General features: G+C 48.9%; 5 protein-coding genes across 5 annotated transcripts; 2 read left to right on the top strand and 3 right to left on the bottom strand.

Annotated features, from left to right (window-relative positions):
- The first annotated feature begins 6,259 nt into the window (after nt 1–6,259).
- Nucleotides 6,260–8,807, top strand: F4807DRAFT_349355 (uncharacterized protein). The gene has a single exon (XM_047995448.1). It carries the CDS (start codon nt 6,353–6,355, stop codon nt 8,108–8,110), a length of 1,758 nt encoding a protein of 585 aa, XP_047857303.1. The 5' UTR covers nt 6,260–6,352; the 3' UTR covers nt 8,111–8,807.
- Nucleotides 8,712–11,182, bottom strand: F4807DRAFT_349692 (IMP-specific 5-nucleotidase). The gene is made up of 4 exons (XM_047995450.1): nt 10,992–11,182; nt 10,886–10,921; nt 10,540–10,698; nt 8,712–10,424 (listed from the first exon to the last, which is right to left on the bottom strand). The coding sequence occupies exons 1-4, from the start codon at nt 11,014–11,016 to the stop codon at nt 9,316–9,318; spliced, it is 1,329 nt and encodes a 442-aa protein (XP_047857302.1). The 5' UTR covers nt 11,017–11,182; the 3' UTR covers nt 8,712–9,315.
- Nucleotides 11,183–11,406: 224 nt separating this feature from the next.
- Nucleotides 11,407–12,206, bottom strand: F4807DRAFT_414423 (uncharacterized protein). Its single transcript, XM_047996972.1, has one exon. It carries the CDS (start codon nt 11,783–11,785, stop codon nt 11,588–11,590), a length of 198 nt encoding a protein of 65 aa, XP_047857301.1. The 5' UTR covers nt 11,786–12,206; the 3' UTR covers nt 11,407–11,587.
- A 2,178-nt stretch (nt 12,207–14,384) lies between these two features.
- F4807DRAFT_457578 (glycoside hydrolase family 105 protein) lies at nt 14,385–15,695 on the bottom strand (the record flags this gene model as incomplete). The annotated part of the gene is made up of 2 exons (XM_048001065.1): nt 14,385–14,480; nt 14,559–15,695. 2 exons carry the CDS (start codon nt 15,693–15,695, stop codon nt 14,385–14,387), a joined length of 1,233 nt encoding a protein of 410 aa, XP_047857300.1.
- Nucleotides 15,696–17,872: 2,177 nt separating this feature from the next.
- On the top strand, nt 17,873–19,056 carry F4807DRAFT_457577 (uncharacterized protein; the record flags this gene model as incomplete). Its single annotated transcript, XM_048001064.1, has 4 exons — nt 17,873–18,016; nt 18,083–18,184; nt 18,250–18,611; nt 18,720–19,056. The coding sequence occupies 4 exons, from the start codon at nt 17,873–17,875 to the stop codon at nt 19,054–19,056; spliced, it is 945 nt and encodes a 314-aa protein (XP_047857299.1).
- Between the last annotated feature and the right edge of the window lie 912 nt (nt 19,057–19,968).

The following is a 19,968-nucleotide window of genomic DNA, read 5'->3' as shown; positions in this document are numbered from 1 at the left end:
TGTGCTGGGCCGTACCAAAGCTTGTATGCATAGGAAAACGTAGCTTGCTGAATCCATACTTCATTCACAGCCGATAAGCTTTGGTGAGTAGATTTATTAGATATTACCTAGGGGCGTATTATGGAAGTTCGTAAAACCAGTCTCTTCAAATTGGAATTTTCCGAGGCGGTAGGCATTACAGTGATTTATTAGGCAGCTTATACCATACAGCCCATAAGCCTTTATTTACCATTTAAACATAAATGATACTCTGGGTCAGAAGATATCTCATTGTCGCAAAGCTCCTTTCTTCAAGTAACAAAATCTGTTTCGGATACCTTTCAAGATAGTTGTGCTTCTACGGATGGTGTTGGAATCACTCAGCACATGTCTTGGATGAAAATAACAGCTCACTTAGATGAACGGCAAAGGAAGGCCTGAAAAAAATGCTATGTGGGCTCCGGATAATCCACTAACATTCATAAGTTGCTCGGCCCTGGAAAGAATGGTCAGCCTTCACGTCAGGTCAATGTTCATGGGTGAGAGAATAAGCTATCTACTCTCCTTGGAACAATGCTAGAAGTTCATGGCATATCTACCTAGCCGCTATCTTATAAGCGTAGGTATTCTCTTATTTCCTTGGGTTCCTATCTATATCTCAAAAGCACAAACCATCACTTTCCGCGGAAGTGCTCCTATTACTAGTATCTCATGAACCACGATCGGGTGTGGAGTCTCATATGACGGCCCTTAGCAATGCAACAAGATGCTAGCAGTGAATATCTTTCAGGTCTGATTGGAAACGGTGCCTTATGTTTGTTTCTAGTGGCCATCACACTAGACTCTTTCATAGGTCTGGTTAACGAGATCATCAATATAGGACCAAGCTTGTCCATTTTATACTATACCACTGCGAGGATATGGGTGCCTTAGTAGAGAATTTAATAACATAAAGGATAGTCTCTTGTTATATGAAGTCGTCTTCTCATAAGCTGGATATTTACAATTATCATCTCCATCGTAGTTGCCTGGAGCATTTCATCGTGCGGATATCTTCAGATTGAGAGAACAAATGTGCAATGGGACAACGGTCCGGCTTCTTATTATTCTAGAAGTGACCGGAAAGACTTTGATAAATACATGTAGCACATGGTTCCTTACTTAGCTATCGAATATATTAGATGTCGAACGCTGTCACTCTTCTGGGTGCTTGCTGAGACCAGCTGAACAGAGCGGAACTACGGCGAAGGCCAAGAACCAGGGGGAGCCTGACATAATTGAAACGAATAGAACCTGTGGATGTATCTATATTGATTGCTTATTTTATCTGTTTGGTACAGATGAGTGTAACTTGTAAGTATTACCAGTATGAGTAGTATGAGTCGTGGAAAGCTATGGTTCGGAGAGAGAAGATTGCCAACAGCAACTCCCAATGATTTTGGCTGACACCTATAACCCACGAGTCTATCGCAGTATTCTTCTCGGAATGCCCTACACTGAATGTCTTAAGACTGAACATTCAATAAGACTCCCAACAATCCCGACGAAATCTATGTGGAAAGCGAAAGCAAGGCTGCGTTGAGTCTCTTATCTCCTTTCCGCCCAATGCTGCCCGACGAACTACTACACATGGTCAATGCAATGCATCTCGCACATACATACATACAGAGGCACGTTATGCCACCTAATTCCCATTCGTACGGGTCTACATGGGCTGGATCGACCTTGCTTGCTTGCCTGCCTGCCCACATGGATCAAAAGATGACACGAAAGCTTCGAATACTGCAATTAAGGGAGAACCGTAAGCAAGGCGATCTAGGGAATCTTAAGCCCAAAATAGGACTGGAACAGTTTGGTATCCAATCCACAAACCCCGCGAGCGTTAGTTCTGGAGATAGTCGTTCTCGACCTCAACAGACCGGGGCCCAGGTCATCGATTAGGCCTTCAACAGCTTGCGTAGACTGCACATAAGTGAAGCCTAGGTTCCAAGATCCTATTAAAACTCTGCCTTTTCGCCGCGGAATCTCTCGATGAACCTATTAGATTTTCCTCATGGCATTACCTTTCCGATTGACAATCCCGATAGGTTCCTCAACCACATGGCAGAACTTGAGGCCCCATTGCAATATCTGTGGCGAACAACACGTTATCGTCGACGAGGCTTTCCACCTGAGGCCCGCAAGTTTCAAGATCGGCCCGAACGGTAGCGATATCCTGAGAAGTCGAGAAAACCGGGACCGAGCCCCGGTAGTCCCACAGGTCTGCGGCAGCCTCTAGATCATGCTGGGTCCACGAATCCGAGGAAGAGCCGTGTCCGCTATACCTGATCAAGTTCATGACCTGGATTGTTGGCCATCGCTGCACGTGCCGTTGTGGTGAGACACAAGCCCTAAAGTACGGGAGGAAGCGCTTGTAAGCCCACCCACACCTATCTTCATTTTGACGGGTGCTCATGATTCATGCCTGGCGTTGCCACCGAACTCGATACCATCTTAAAAAAAATTGAGATGGCTGGGATACGCTTGATAGTTTGTTTACTCTGAAGATACTCCATTCGAAGCGGATACTGTTGGTCAGAGCTTGTTGCGGTGAGAGCCGCAAGTCGTCTAGCCACTGAGTTCCACCATGCCACGGTGGTGACGTGTACGACCTTTGGCTGCAGTGTTATGAGACTAGGTGCCAGAAATCTGGGCCAATGTCAATCGTCAACGAGAGGAGGGCATTCATGAAAAATAAATGTGGTGGCTGTCTGATTGTCCGTCTCTTCCAGCCCTTAACACATGCTTGTGGTATTGTTTGAGTTCTTACCGCTGGGGCGTCTAAGACATGTTTCGAAAAAAATCAAGGACACTGTACTTGCGTCGCTCAAGATGGTAGACTTGCCAAGTTGCCGGAAATAGTGGATCCTCGAATCAATAGCAGTCGTCGACAAGCATCGTATCGTCCATTTGGAAAGCTGCCGATTCCGGCAAGCTGCAGAGCGTACTAACCTAACCCTCTCCACAATTGAGACCCTGACAACTCGGCAATCTCAAGAGTCTGGTATGCTGGCCCTATCTGGTAATCCGTCTATATCTTCAATCGTCGTGTTGAGTCTAAGTTGCTGTATTGAATGTTTAAGCGGCGCATTTTAGATGCCTGTGCCGAGACAACTAAACGACTGAAACGCCGCATGCCTTGTAGCATGTTGATGGAGGATCGGCCTTTTCATGATTCGGTACCGGTGAAATCCTCCACAACGTTTCCATTTCGTTAGATCGTATTTTGTTTTAGCCCTCTTCGAAGTCCGGTCTGGGCACATGTTCATAGTTATTGCTGGTTACTCGTAGAACTTCAGTCGTTGCCTACATTTACGGTTGAAGAAGGCCTAGAACAGAACCGACGAAGTAGAAAGACGCACACGAGTCAGTAAAATACACCTAAAATGGAACAATCCAAAATGGAAACGGAGCCGAATGGGACTATGATACTAGAGAATGGTCTAGTCTAGCCTCCATAGTTAGCCGCCATACAAATTTGCCATATGGATCGAGCATCTCATGGCCTTCGAATTAGTCTCTGCATGTAGCTCTAGCTGGCAATCTGTGCAAAATTTCTTTAGAAGAGTGAAAATCTAGGGCCCAACCTTCTCAGCCTTACGGGTTAGAAAATCCGTAGCGTATGAGAACAACGCTAGAATCGACCTAACCGAGCTGGCTGAGCAGAGAAAAAAGTAGCACCCTCACGAGCAGCGAAACAACATTGTTAGGAAGAGATCCGTATGGTGTTTGTTTGGGTCGATGCAGATTAATATACACGCCCGTGATCGGTCTCTGAGGCGGAGTTGGAGGTCAAATTCTAAGCATCCCATGACGACTTTTTGAGAGGGGTGAGATCCAAGGGTCCCCCGCCCGCAGATATTAGGCTTGTGGGCTGCTCTCGATTTGATTAGCAGGACCTCCAAATTCGTGAACCCCCATGAAGCGGCACTCGCGTGGTCATTTTGCAGGCGGGGTCTCCTGGATACTTATCACATTTGAGGAAAATGATAGTCACGAGTAATCTGAGTCTTAAGTGAAATCGGAAAATGGTGGACGGATATATTCCGAGATTTGACTGCACAACCTAATGAAGCAATTTATGGATTGGAGTCATTCGCGGGGGAAAAAAAGGGGTGGGGTTCACGATCAAAGGCGGAATGTCGTATTGGATATTACTACCAGGGTCTTTCCATAGGGACCCTTAAAAACCCTTTGGACATGGTACCTGAGGAATATAAATTAGTGGTGATCAAATCCGGTTAGGAGCAAACGCCTCCGATCAACTTAGGGCACCTCAAGTTAGATATGAAGAGTCAGAAAAGGGAAATCATTAGCACACAATAGCACTAAGGGGCGGGCGGGAGGACCGGCAAACAGGCAAAGTAGAGACACACTGCTGATGGTGAACCGCAAGGGAGGGTAAAAGAAAACGTGTGGGGGCAGGGGGATAAGAAGCTGAAGACATGCTTGCCATTCTGCGAGTAAGAAACGACGTTGCTATGTTGGGAATGCCCTGATTGGCGGGCTGAAGACGTTTCGCATCTTGGGAGTTTCTATTCGAAGCTCTTGCGGGCCGTCCCCCCTGTAGCGAGGTAAACTGTTCATTGGCATGCTGGGATTCGTTGGTTGGCTTGATGACAATTGGCCTTGTTGGCGAATGGCCATTGGGCAGAAAAATGCCAGCAGCACCGAGAAGTGCGCTGTACGCGATAGTAAGATAATCGGCGTTTGTAGAGATTCACGGGTGGCTAGCTGAGCGATGACGTCGATCATGGCAGAAAGTAGTAGCTAGATAATAATAAAAAGGGAAAATTCTGATATTGAAATGCGACATAATATTCTCTTGATACCCTCCTTCAGGTTGTCGAACACCTCAAGTCGTCAGACTGGAGATTGCAATTCCCGCATTTACCTCATAAGGATGGGGACCATGGGGACTGCTGGTGTTTAGAAGGTATTCAGAAGCACCTAGGTATGCAGGTCATCTACATGTACCATTAGATAAGTCAGAGAGGAATTTAATGAGAGGTGATGGAGGGAGATACATCACTGAACATCTCGTCAGTACATACAAATCAGAAAAGGATCTGAGGAGTGACGAGATTGGACTTGGGCTCAGGGAAAAATAAGGACTTTGGTTGGACAAGAAGGAGAAGAAGTGCTACGCTAGGCTCCATCTAGATGGATGTGTGGAGAAAGGCTAGGACGTGGCAGTGGTAGATCCGCTCCGAGAGGCCGGTTGCTTCTAGCGTACCCATTAAAGGAAAGGGCCTTGGAGAAGGTCCATTAAAAGCAAGAAAAACCTAGGGTCCTAAAGCAGGAACATCTATGTACGTACCTCACGTACCACATGTGTGTCGGACACTCTGAGGGGATAGGAGGGGGAAGGAGACAGGAGAGAGGAGAGAGGGAAAGAATCATTGTCCCCACTTAGTTTAACCCCTGTCAGACCCGCATAAAATTGATTCATCGACCTCCCACAACGTCAAGAGCTGCGCTATTCCTGCCTTACAATGCTAGTACTACTAATACATCCCGGTAGGGTTTTCCGTCCTCCAGTTCTTTTCTTTTTGTCCATTCAATAATTACACTCTGCCACGAGACCGCACAACTCCTATTGTTCATGTAAATGCAAATTTCATGTGAACAAACTCGAGCAAACAAATACGCCGATACCCCCAGACTCATCTTGTAAAAGGGAGCTAGACATCGACCGTAATATCCTACATGTCGCCTTGACGGAGCTAGCTCGTTGTACACGTAGACCTGGACCTGGGCCTGAACCTGAACCTCAACCTGACTTACACCTCGGCATCCAACTAACATTTATATACACCCGACTGCCAAACGTACCACCTCCCGGGCTGTAACGACCCTACTGCGACTTCATTAAGACGGATTATAAAAGACGAATCAAAGCTCTTGTTTAGGTTACTGCGGGTTACAGTAGCAGCGTCTTGTACTGAACAAACGGACAAGACTCGAGGGGTTGCCAGGTGGTCGCACGTTACAGGTTCACTGGGTGAATCATACCTTTTCCCCCTCCTTCGACTCGATACCCATTGAGTTTGTGCCCAGTTCTTTCTCAGTAGATCGTCGACGGTCGCTGCTGAATGAAGTTGCTGAATGAAGTTGCTGAATGAAAGGATCGATGCTGGTTTATTCATCCAAGTCCACAACTACCTCGAATAGTTTATCGTTGGGTTCCTGAGAAGCTCCGTCGCGATTTGGGGAAATCTAGATCCTAGAGATCGTGATCGCCCAATCAACGTTTTGCGAAACGCAACCTCCACATCGACGACAGATCCCTTCCCCTCAGTTTCCTACGCGACTCGTTCGTATCGTATCGACCATGCTTACCATGACGAGGTTACCGTCCGACTCTTTCCTGCCCTCAGGAGGCATGCTTGATCATACCCAACGATCGATATCCTTCGTACCTCATTCTAACGGCCGTTCCTCAGCGTCAATCATATCTCCGTTATCTTTACCACACTCCATAAATCAACTGTCATATATCGACGAGTCACATTTAACAAACTTACCACCTTCTAATTATTCACATTCGCTTTCTGTAGCTCCACAGCCTCAGCAGCAGACCCTCTCACCACGCCGAAGTCCTCTAAACAACCCTGAACAGAGATTGGCTAGCCTGTCACCCACCCAGAATCTGCCCGAGTCCGGGGTGACGTCCCCACCCGACAACATGAGTACCGACAATCTAGTGGACCTGCTGCGACGCAGGGAAGAGCAGAACAAAAAGATGACCGAGCTGTGGCGTGTTGAGCGTGCCCAACTTGAGGCCAACCGTAATCGTGCTGAAGAACTTTACCAAGAAGAGCGCACCATAATAGATCGTGAACGAAATCTGTGGCAACAGGAAAAGGCTAGGCTCCAGAACGAGTTGTTCCAGTGGCAGAAGAGAGTAAAATTGCTCGAAAACGACAAGCACCAGCTTATACAGCAGAATCAAAATTTATCGATCCGCCTCCGGGGCACGCGGGGCGGAGGTCAAGCAACAAGATTTCTTGATGGCAGCGCCGATACTACTGCGGGCTCTATTAGAGGCGGTGGCCTCGGTAGTCCAGGGTCCCACTCGCAGTCAACAGACATGCCTCAGAGTTCATCAGAAGGCACATCTCCGAATACTGTACCTTCGGTGAGTACTGTGCCCGACATACTTCGTGGATCGACGATGCCGGAATCGCAGCCGTTCATACCACTGGACCCCCGTATGCAAGGCCCATCACCTGGCGTGGCGTCTCCGACGACCCAAGAAGAACGAATTCCATCAATCGATATCCAAGAGGTTATGCCTGAACTGGAAGGGATTCGCGTGAGGACGAATGCTGTCCAGAAGACGACATTCACTGACGAGAAGCCACTCTCACCTCCAGTCGGGCTGAAAAAGCTCTCGCCATCTACCGCAGTTAAGCACGATCCGGCTCGCGTGCGGGTAGTGCCAGCTGAATTGACCAAAGAGGCGCTCCAGGCTCCCGAGTCCGACAGGCTTACGATGCATGCTGGGCACACGCCAAACCACTCCATGTCCCTGTCCCGTCTCCACACTGTCGATTCTACTGGAGCAACTAACACATCCAATAGCTCTGGTACGCAAACCCCTAAAAATCACCCATTAGAACTCAGTCAAGGGAGCACTCTGGAACAAATCTCGCACGATAAGCTAGTATCTGATATCGCCGCCATCGAAACATGTATGGAGTTGGATATTAGCGAGCCCGCGGCCAACAGAATGGGACCCCTACCCGTCTTGGTTCCACGTGAGCACGACCCGGAGTTAAAAGGGCCTTTGCAACTTAGAAATCTCCCGGCTGCCGACGAGCCATTCCTGAAGGCTCTGTCGGACAAACTTGAGCACGTCATCACTAATAATCTTAGTCCGACTGTGCTCGAGGACCAGGCTTCGGAGCCGAAGGAATTTCCTGAGCTAAACCGTGAGGAAACTACGAAGGCTAGTGGTGATGGGGCCCATGACACCCACGAGAAACCAGCTGAGGACGAAGATGAGGAAATTGATATTCCTCTCAAGCTGAAGTCGTCCAACAACTTCGGCGCACCTCTTGGACAGCTTCGGAAACAAGGATTTTGAACGTTCCCCGTTCGTCGATGTCGTTGATGTATGCAACATCGCTCGCAAATCACGTTCTGTGCACATAATATTATTATTTCTTTTATTATCCATCCTTCCTGGCGCTTTTGATACGGTCAGTGAGGGCTGCTTGTTGGTTAAGCATGGGGCACGCACCGCGAAGATTTTACATCGATTTCCAAATTCCCGATACCCCTTGTCAATTTTTTATTGTCTGGTTTGCGCAAAGGAAATTCTGGGTCGGCTTAGTTTATGGTGTTTGGAACTCGAAGGACGACGAAATTAGCATTGGAAAAGGGCGCATGCTAGGTGGAATCATCCCCATAATATTTTAGGGGGCAGCGTTATCCGTTTGGCTTTTCCGTTTGAGTGATCATTTTCTTTTCAAGAAGCATTTAGATATGGCGAGCTTGATTGATTGGCATTTGGACGGAGAAAGACAAAAAAAATTGCGACAGACGGGACTTTACATATTGCATTTTAGATATTTATACCTGGGTCTTGACCCTGTCTTCAGCGAGGGCATTGCATAGGAAAAGGGGCTCTTTTTGAAAATAATTATTGGTCGAGCGGAGACATCCTTGGACTATAATATCTGTGGCCAGGCAACTGGTCTTCGAAGTTCAATACAAATATCAACATTTTTCATGTCAATTTATTGCCCGACTTGAGTAGTACGGCTCTTTGATGTCCTTGATATGTACTTATTATTTCATATTTTGTCAGACACGGGTATCTACTGCTTCCTACCTAGGCAGGGGAAAATTCGAAGAATTGGTATATACTGAAGCAACCTCCACGAGCTGCGCAAATACTGATCCGGGGGTAGGTAGGTAAGTGCCAAGTCGTTGCTATTCACAACCAAGTCACCACGATGCCAATGCTAGCCCCAACACTCGAAATCAGAATGCCGAATTTTGTATATTACCAAATATGCCTTAGTAAAACCGGCCATTTATGATAACTAATAATTGTATAAGTGAGGTTTTACCTTCATACTTTTGAGCCCTCGGTATCGCATCCAAAAGTGCCCAACATTAATTTCGTTCGTTCGTATAGCATTCCCAAAACGCCAAGCATGCCTTCCAAGACCCAGACGTACGGTCCCCGCCTTTTGAACTTCGCAATTTTTCTTCACTCGTCTCAAGCGTACCCATTTCTTATCGTAAGCAGTAGAGGTGATGCAGCTAGGTAGGTAGGCTGATTTAACTCAGCTTCTTCCCCATAAAATCTGCCAGCTCGTCTAGAAGCTCGACCGTCTCGGCCGGGCTCGCGATCCAGGCCGTGGTGGACACGCTGCGGGCCTTGAAGTCGTTGCTGCCGGCGCTTAGGAACTGGTCTCCGACATGCAGCGTCTGCTCGGGCCTGATCCTGGCGCTTTCCGCATCGCCACCGCTACCACCACCACCACCACCGTTCCCGCCCCCGTTGCCGAACCACTGCTGGCATACAGACACGCCCCAGCTCTTGTCGCCGATGTCGACGAAGACATCGCGGCCGCCGTTGAAGGCGCAGAAGGGCACGACCTTGTTGTCGAAGTCGCGGCCGCCGACGCTCAGCTCCAAGATCTTCTGGACGACGAGCACGGTCTCCTCGAGCGACTCGCGCGGGATGCGGACGGCCGGGTCGCGCGGGATGATGCCGACGGCGCGGTCCTTGCGCATCAGCGTCGCGGGAAGGTGCATGTTCTTGACGCAGTCGCGCAGCGCGGCCTCGGCGACGTCGAGCAGCGCGGCGATGCCGGAGTCGGACCACGACGCCATCTCGGCCGTCAGCCACCGCTCGCGCGGCACCGGCGACAGCAGGTGCGGCGACGTCGGGCTGAACTCGAACAGGTAGTTGGCCTCGCCGCCCATGATGACGATGTTCTGGCGCTGCTGCGGCGTCAGCGTCGTCGAGGAGGCCACCGCGTCGAGGAGCCCGTGCAGACGCGCGTAGTACTGCTCGCCCGTGGTGTAGCCGGCGGCCGTCACGATGCCGATCTTCACGTTCTTGCGCATGAGGTCGATCATGCGCGGGATCACCGGGCTCGTCGGCTCCAGGCTCTGCCCGTCTTCGTACAGCGTCACGTCTCCGTCGAAGGTGGCGAGGCGCAGGCTCCCGTGCGTGGTGACGGCCATGAGCTGGGCCGTGTTGAGGATGAGACGCACATCGTTGAATGAGGGCGAGACGAAACGCCGGGATGAGATGTACCGCTTGCGGTCTTGGAATTTGAAGGCGGCCTCGAGCGGAAGCCGGGTGAAGAAGTTGCCTATGGTAGGCACCAAGAGCTTGAGCTTGGAGGGAACCCTGCTGCCGTCTAATTGGTGCATTACTGTGGGAAAACGCGTCAATGAGCGGTCGCATAAACTGGTTCCGGGCGCGCGGGGAAGGAGAGGAGAGGAGAAGAGGAGAGGGATGGTGCGGGATGAGGAGACGAGGAGACATACACTGATCATCGATCATTACTTCGATGTCCCTCATGATCTCGGCATACCGCCTATGCGCCTCTTCCGACATCTGCGTGACGTTGAAGCCATTCGTCTCGAAGACTCCCGTCGGTTGAGAATACAACACGAAGGGCACAGCTAATAGGCCTTTGATCCATTCTGCATATGAAACAGTTAGTTATTAAAAGATCGATGAGATGTTGAATATGATAAGATTTATGAGATTGAGGATATTATTGTTCGTTGGGTAGACACATATCCTAGGTAGATATCTACTAGAAACCTCCTTATTTCTAACAATGATCACATATTCTTGAGTAGATGTAAACAATAAAGCAGATCGCACCTATGAATTGGTCTCTTCTGTGCGTCTTCAACGCATCTGTTACGTCCTTATTAGTGATTGGGCTTCTACGGCAGTAGATGTGGGAGACATAGTCAATTGAACTCACATTCCACCCTATATCTCGAAGTCATCTTGTCCAAACGTTCGATGGTCTCCGGATATAAATTTCTTCAATAGAGAATAAGTTTAAAGAACAACTAAGTAAAGAAATATGAAGCGAAACGGAATATATAGTCTCAGTTAAGGGGTACATATCAGTGATCACGAGGTCACGAGGTCAATTGAGTTGAGGCCCAGTTTAGGCCAGTTCCAGATAAGGTGTGGGGAATGGGGCGTCGTTGCCGCTAATAGTGGGCTACAACCTGGCACATCCAATGCCCTGGGAAGGTTGGAAGGTAGTTGGAAAGCCACTACGCCACAGCAATACCGGTGCTAGAAACTCATCCGTTGTAGTGCCATTCTAGTGAATGACTAGCGCACGACTTCGTGGCTTGGTATTGGAAGGTTTCCTAAGGTTAACTGCGGACTTCCCAACTTCAACTTATACTTGACTCACAATTATCATTCATCATCAAAAGCAAAGGCAATAGAATTCGCTTATTTATTACTGTTGACTAAAAGCATGAACATACAACTTTTGGTAAATGGAACACAAGACCATTTCCTCCCAACTATCATAGGCTAATTAGCCGATTTCTCTCGTCAGACCGCTGTCGGAGCTGGCACTGGAGCCGGAGTCTGACTATCGCAAGCTGCGGTGAGAGTCATAAGCCTGGTTATACATCCCGCAGGGCAAGCTGTCTGGCAGCCATCAACAAAAAGAGCCGTCTTGACTCCCGAACAGCCGCATGGCACAATCAACTCCTTTTGCTCCGTGCAACCAGGTACTGGGCAAAGCATCGGAGTACAATCGCTTGGCCGAGTTGTATGCGTCACCGTTGGGCAAGCACCGAAAGAGGGAGTGGGGGAGTTGCCCGGCAGTGTAGTGATGCTGATGATAAATGATGTCGAAGTCGAAGAGCTCAATGAGCTTGGGCTCAACGTTCTTGTTGGGTGCGGCCAAAAAGGTTCTGGCTCTGTGGGCTCCGCTTCGGCCACAGGACTGGCACCGACGATGCTACATTAACGTTAGCCTTGTGAGGCTCATCTTCAAGTTTGATTAGGGATTATATGATCTCTTACCTGGCTACAGCCGCGAGAAACCCAATGACAAAGGCCTTCATTTTGAGTGTTTAATTTATTTGCTTTTTCAACCAATCAGCTCCACTGAATTTGCTATAATGCAAATAGTCGCTCACCTGATATTCGGAGAGATGATATTTATGATTATGAGCTTTCGCGTTCACTGATGAAGAACAAGCTAATGATGGTATAGGACCTGATGATCAACCTAAACTCAGTCGCGGATAGAGACTATTATATACACGCGTCGTTTATCTATCACTATCTTCGATCTCTCATCTTTAAATAGTCTTGGACCTGCATGATTGGAGACCTCGCGACTGTCACCCGTTCAAGCAGCCATGCTCCAAGTGGGTTACCACTTCTTCCCTTGTCTTTTCCATCCTCCCGGGGCGTGTCATGTCTTCCTAATGCGCCAATGACTGCATACGATGAGACGACGCTTTCCGAGGTGCAGCTTCGAGGATCAGTTTTCACGGTACGGTTATATTAAAGGCTGTCTTGGGTTTTTCGCTTTGTGAAGGCCTGGAGCTATTTTCGGAATAACCTTTTTATATATTAGGTCTAGGCCATGGCCTTTACCCATGTTTCATCTTACAAGAGTGTTATCAAGCTTGTTGACGGCCTGTCCAAAATCCGGAAGAAATTTCAAGCTCAGTGATAGAGATGTTTAAAGCCCTTCGACATCCACTATGGTCATCCAACTGGACGGCCATTCCTGAATCTCTGTCTCTTATGTCGACGGATCTGGAGAAATGAGACAGCGGAAGGTATTGGTGGCATGATACACTATCCCTCAGCTCATTATAGCATGAGCGGCTGTCTCCTATCGTGAAGGGCCGAAGAGAGCCGGTATCCTGATATTGAGTCCTTCATCAGTGAGACTTCATGAGAAAAGTCACCTTCCTCTTCAAGGCCTTCCGAGAAGCAATTTTTGGCCAAGAATTGCTGGATATGACTAGAATCACAAGGTTGTGCGAAACAGCGGCTTCTATCCCCTGACTTTCACGCGTTCTAGGCTGCAGGATACTATGATACGCATATTGCCATAGGCAAGATGTGGCACAGTATACTTTGGCGAAGCCGAGGCTCAAGCCAAAGACAATTCAGTATTTAAAGTGTTGAGTAAGGGAACCTCTCTTATGATTGGTGGTTGCTGTCCAAGTCGATGATGGTACCGCCCCACAAAAACTGACGAGGCCATTCAGCCTCTTTACGGAACAATACCCGATGGCACAAACTTCATATAAGTTCATCTCGACGAACCAAAAATCACCAATTTGGGTTATCACCTCGATCACTCTAATATATATTTGATGGAGACGAGTCTCTTGTAGCGACAGCCTGCATGATCGGTTCCACGAGGGCTGCGAGATAACGAGACGGACGAGGCCGCTTTCTGGTACGAGGTACCCGTTGCAGAGGATCTAGCCCACGGCTTACGCAGACCACGAGGATTTCTTCTGGTTCCTGCAAGTCGAACAATCTTCTTATGATCCTGCGAGGTTTCGTCCCAACTTCTTAGAGCACGTGCTATTTGGTGCGCATGAGGAGTCCCGCACCTTTACTTAAGGTCTTTCATCTAAGACATTCACCTAAGGAACCGGTTTCCTGGTACTGATAATCTTTAAGAATAATTATTTTGCAGGTCATCGAGAGAGGCTTTACAGCCTGCTTAGGTGCTTCTTGGCTACTAGGTACAGGTAGGGAGAACATTTGCTCTTCAAAATTTCTGAATCTGAATAGGGTTACCCTTTCCCGAGTCTAGCTCAAAAGGGGCACCTTAGGCCATACCACAATATTTAGGTCCTTCAAGTTTTCTCTCTGAACCTTCAAATCAGTGTTTTCTTACTGAAACCCCCGTCCGTCTGACTATAAAGATAGGTTATCAAGAGAAGCTCAAGCCGAAAGCGTTCAATACTATTAGAATAGGTAGTTGATACTCAGCCATAGAAGTGGTATCGTGGACGCCACATCTGATTCGTTTTCATTCCTATTTCACTCCTTACTGCGAGGTAATGTATATGTAAGAAGGCTGTAGCTGTGCTCCGTAGGGCCCTAGCATAACAACTTTTATGTACCTTCACACTAAGTTAGATCGGGGTGTGTAATGTTGCCGACAATTCAAGTCAGTCTTAAAGCCAGCCCTCATTTAACCCGGACAAGTGGAATGAGCCGGGGTAATCAGAATGGAATAGCATAGAATACAGTTACCAAGTCTCAACACATTAGAAGCTTACTGGACCTCATTATATTATATATTAGCAGATACTACGCAGTTTTGCTATGTATGTACACAGCAGCATTGACTCGTCACTCATGAAATCTGCAGTTGTTCAACCTCGAGGGAGGCGAGTACGTAAGCAGCGGATCCGAGCACGCTGTTGTAGTTGATGGGCTGTCCGACGTAATACTATAACCAAAACGTTAGCCTCTCTTTTCGTGGAATGTCCCTAGCGTGTGTATGCGCGTTAGACGTCACGTCACTAACCTCGTAACTCGCCGTCGAGTTCAAACTGCACACCGACACGGTCCCATTGTACCCCAACGTGCCGTTCGCCTCCTTGACCAAGAACGTCTGCGTCAGGTACCCGTGGCCGCGGACGCCAACCTGCGTCGCCTTGGCAGCTAACGTGGCATTCGCGCCTCCCAGGTACCCCAGCCGCGCGCCCTTCAGCAGCGCGTACGCGAACATCGCGCTGCCGCTCGACTCGATGTAATTCCCCGCCCTGCCCGGCTGGTCCAGGACCTGCCACCAGCCGCCGGTCACGGGGTCGACGGCCTCGACGAGAGCGCCGGCCAGGAGCCGCAGCTTCTCGAGCACGTTGCCGCGCACCGTGCACGCGGACTTGGGCAGCGCCTCGAGCGTCTCGACGAGCGCCACCGCGTACCAGCCCAGGCTGCGGCCCCACACGTGCGGACTCGCGCCCGTCGACGGGTTAGCCCATACCGCCGTCTTAGAGGCGTCGTAGCCGTGCGCCAGGAGCCCCGTCGTCGCGTTGCGGGTGTGCGTCCACAGCAGATCGAGCTGGAAATCCACGTCGTCCAGCGCGGCGGTCGCGTTTGCGTCACTACCACTGCTACCGGCCGTGCCTACGGTGTAGACAGTGTAGAAGGGCGCGAAAGAGTACATGCCGTCGAGGTAGCTCCACTGCGGGTAGGTGAAGTACCAGAGCCCGCCCTCGGGGTTGCGGCGGTTGAGGTCGATGCTAAGCCGCAGGGCGTCGGCGGCCGGGCGGAAAGTGGACGTGCTGGCGTCGCTGGCAGAGTATAGAGATAGCATGGCGTTGCCGGTCGATAGCCGGTCCAGCGGGTACGCGAGCGCGTCGTAGCTCGCGTTCAGCGTGAAGGGGGCGACGGAGGCGGCGCTGCGCTGCACGTACGCGCGCGCGCCGGCCGTCACGTTGTCGTGCGGGTACTGCGCTACGAGCGCCGTGAGCGCGCGCTGCGTGATGCCCGCCTGCAGCAGCTCCGACGAGCCGCCTTTTCCTGTCATGATGCCCTGGCTGCGCGACATGATGCTTGACGCCATCCATGTCGAGTACTTCACCTGGGCCGCTGCTAGGTTGGCGAAGAGAGACGAGACGATGACGGCCTCTGCGAGGCAAGATAGTGTTGGGACCCTCATTTTGTCTCTCTTGATATCCTTGCTCCTGGAATGATTCGTCCCTTTTTCCGTGAAGTTATGCAGTTCTCACAAATCGATTGGGATTTGTCTTGCACTAGGCGGCCACCGCGAGGACGTTAGGAACCTTCGACCGGGCGGGATGCATGGATGTGCCACGGAACGTTGGGAAAGGGCGTTGTTGCGAGAAGATAAAAGGGGAAGGGAAGGTGAGTAGAAATTAATGTATTACGTGTGTTGGTGGTTTGTTTTTCGTCTCGGCCGGATCGCTGGGGAAATTGGCCATGCGGCACCAAAACTTACCAGCTCACCGGATCGGCGGCAGTGAGGCTTTGGCGACAAGGATAAGGACAAAGATCATCCCGTCTCGCTGGGCTCCGGAATGGATGCCGAAATTCGCCTTTTCAAGCCGATATGTTTGTATTATATTGTTTCTCTTCTTATAATTATCCCTAATGCATGTGGTAGTTAAAATACGGAAAGCTTTTACGTTTACTTATTTAATCTATCATAGGAGCTACGTTGATCATATTCCCGTCCGGGATATGCATTTGTTTGCTGTGCCTCTCGTTGGACCCATCAAAAGCTAGGGGAGATCATAAAGGTGTGGATATTATAATCATCGCATTGGCTCTTCGTACGAGAGAATCTTCACCGGTGCTTTGGGAAGAATTGATATGTACATCTCAAGATTTCAACAGATAGGATTAAAATCTATATACCTTGGTGTCTACCGTTACTCATTCTGTGAGAGTGCTCAGTTTACATTGTAAGCACCAGCTTCCCGCTCTTTGTTCCGCTACCAATCACAATCTAGGCAAACAACAACTTGCTTTTTATGTCTTCCCACCCTCCCACCTCCAAACGGCCTGCTATTATTCCGTCATTGTAAGACATGGAGGGGCGCTTTGCTAAAGGAGGGTGGTATTTAGAAGCCTTCCATGCAATCGAATACCTTTACCCCTCATCACCACTTCTTTCTTTCCAAGGGGTTGACGAGTCAGAGATGAGTCCGTCACGCGGGTGTTCTCTCTTGCAGCAAATAATTCGAAGCTCAGCCGTACGTAACTGCGATGGGTTTGCTCGTCAACCATCCACCAACGATGCCAATTCGCTTACTGCTGCATTGGAATACATACGAGGGAAAAGTGAGGAAAGACCCAAACATGACATTGCATTATAACACGAAATAGGTAAGAGGTAGCTCAAGTATATCCAGATCTCAGTAGGCGATGCCATGTTTCGGTATACAGTTCCATTGTTCTACGCCACAGCGTCGTTATGAGAACCCGTCCTACCTATCACATGTTCGATGGTAGCGAGGTGCAGAAGGCTCGCAGTGAGTGATTTTCATTATTCAACTATTTATATTCATAATCGTGCTATTGGTGGCTGCGTCGGGCGAACGCTCATTTTCCATCCATGTATCGAACTTCGGTAGCTCGATTTAGAATGTAACATCATGTTATATTATAGCTGTTCAGCAGGAGAGATGCGAGATGCTTCCTCCATTGAAAGTTGAAATGTTACCTTGCCTCGCGAAAAAGAATGATGTACAGAAGACAGCGTTACACTGGCGTTCAGCTCCCGCAAGCCTTGCCCTCCCTAACCTACGAAGCTAGCATGCAACATACCCGTTTTCGCTACCGCTGACAGCCGACCTGCGCCGATCGTGTGTGTATTAAGTAACAGACATGGGGTAGCTTTCGGTTTCTTAAGCTGAAACGGCTGTCCGGACGTCCCTCCATCTTCTTATGCTTTTCATCTATGTATTTCAATCTCCAAACCCCTCGGCCATCTAGCGATGTAAGGAATCATGTGTGCCTGGCTAGAAGTCATACCATTCGCCAGTGTAGCTGAAATGCTTATTTACGACTTACGTATTGTGTGGTTACAATCCAGAGAGCTGAGGCTCCCAAGGACATGTATCGTGAGATGGCAATGACTAAGTAGGACCTGTAATACTCCTCGTCCGCATCACCTCTCTTGGTGTGTTTCATTCGATCTATCAGTCATAATACACTGATTACTGAACTTGGATAAGTTACGGAGCGCCCCCCACACCCTCTCTTTAGTCTTGTCATCATATACTAATGCTGTTCTACGCCATCGATGTGCTTACAGCTTAGCTTACTGAGTTGAACGAGCCGCTTGATCCCTATCAACTACCAGGAACAAATATGGGTCATCGGGACGACATCATCGCGGCTATGGTGGTCTTCTTAATAGTTGATACTATCGCCATAGCTGCCCGCCTCTATGTTCGAACAAAGATGCTTACGCGGGGTTTCGGACTAGACGACGTCGTGCTCATTATTACATATGTGATCTCTCGCCTTTTCGACACCTGTATACTTGGAATATTCTGCTAACAGTGGTGCGGCTGCTAGATTGGGTTCGTTATATCCTGCGCCATGGGCTTCACGTCTATACGATACGGCTATGCTGCTCTAGACCAACAACCGTACTACGATAAAACTAAGGCGACACAGGTAAATGGTTCACCTGACCTGCTTGAAACTAGCTGAGGAACTGATAAAGTACTATTTACTTCCAGTTCTTATTCGCCAACCAGTTGGCACTATACATCAGCGCGGGTCTAGTAAAACTAGCTGTGGCATTGGTTCTCTACCGTTTAGCATCAACGAAGCACCTACGCTGGGTGTTGATAGGGTCTATGGCTATCGTAACTATATGGACTATAGTAATGACGATATTCGCTTCGTGGCCTTGCGCTCAGAGTGGCTCTAGTAACTGGGCCGGCAGTAAGGCATGTACGCAAGTTGGTTATTTCCGCACCATCACCAACATCTTCATCGACTATTTCTACGCGCTGTTACCGATATATATACTCAGAAAGGCTCGCATGAACACGAAATTGAAGATATCCGTAATCCTGTTGCTAGGGTTAGGCGCATTGTAGGCCCCAATTCCTTTTTACCCCTTTCTCGCATTTGTCTTACCCCTATATGGGGCAGATAAGACGAGACAAATCAACTCGTGGATTAACACTAACTCCTTTTATAGTGCAAGTTCTGCTACTATCGTCAAGCTGGTCATCATAGTTAGGCTGTCGACAGCCAAAGGCGAGGCGGCCCAAGCCTTACATTACGACCTACTCCTCTGGGCTGATATCGAGTTAGGGCTAGCCACCTTCGCGGCATCCGCGGCAGCCTTGCGACCATTGCTGAAACATATACCAGACATCTGGAGTAAGGCTCGAACTTCAAATAGCCACGGAACGAACGGGGCCGCTGGTCCCTATCTCTCGCTCGGCGTCAGTAATGAGATGCACCCAGTGAATAAGTGTGAAAGCAGGGCAGTCCACAGTAGCGACACGGGGGAACAGATATATGTTGTATAATTTCTCATACAACCAAGGTCCTATTCACACGTCATTAGTGTTAGTTATTAGCTTCATATAGATAAAGAAGGTTAAATAAGACTTTCTGGTTAGGCTCAGCCCGGTTTACCTATGGAATCGCTATATATGAGCCTATTTACTATACTATTGTTATGTAACTGCGTCTGTACCCCCCTATTTTATGTTGATAACCTCCATCAGTCCTTGAACACATCTTAAGAGGCGGTCCCAATATATCTGTAAACCAATCGCCCTCCGGAAGAAGATTATCCAATGAATGCTAGGGCTTCGGAATACGGGAATCCATATCCGTTAAGTAATTACCAATCTATTGGATGCAACGCTCTCACCAACCAGATAGATTTTGTATTTCAGTTTCATGGTTGACTGTTATAGGTAAGCCTCATTATATATAGCTATGTTATGCGCACCACTTATTCCCTTACCTCAGCATGTTACCACCCGATGCAAAACATTTGCTGAAGGCCCAGGGCTCGACGGCGGGCCACCGGATGGCCTCCGCGCCGCATTGAGGGATTATATTTGCAACCATGGACCTTGTCGTATCCACTCCCTTGGGATCAAACATCTCACCAGTCTGCTAGTCTTGCAAGCCTTATAAACAAACGAGGGTCCGGAACCATAGCTGTGGTACGATACCTACACGATCAAACCACCAAAGTTGACCAACCAACTTATATCTCGGCCGCTACCTACGGAACCTCTTCTACTTAAACTGGGAGAGTAAGCTTCATTTAATCCGTGTCTCAGCTTGGGGAGGACTAACCTATAGTTCTTAAGGCTGTCTGGGATCTCAAATGAATTACTAGTGCTTTTAAAAGTTCTTCAATGCCCCATCGTTAGCCCCTAGGATCACGCACGTAGAGTAGAAAAACGTTTCCGCTTGTCTGG

The sequence above is a fragment of the Annulohypoxylon truncatum genome, assembly GCF_022578515.1.
Source record: "Annulohypoxylon truncatum strain CBS 140777 unplaced genomic scaffold F4807scaffold_6, whole genome shotgun sequence".
Classification (NCBI taxonomy): domain Eukaryota; kingdom Fungi; phylum Ascomycota; class Sordariomycetes; order Xylariales; family Hypoxylaceae; genus Annulohypoxylon; species Annulohypoxylon truncatum.
This window is presented reverse-complemented; position numbering and strand designations above follow the sequence as displayed.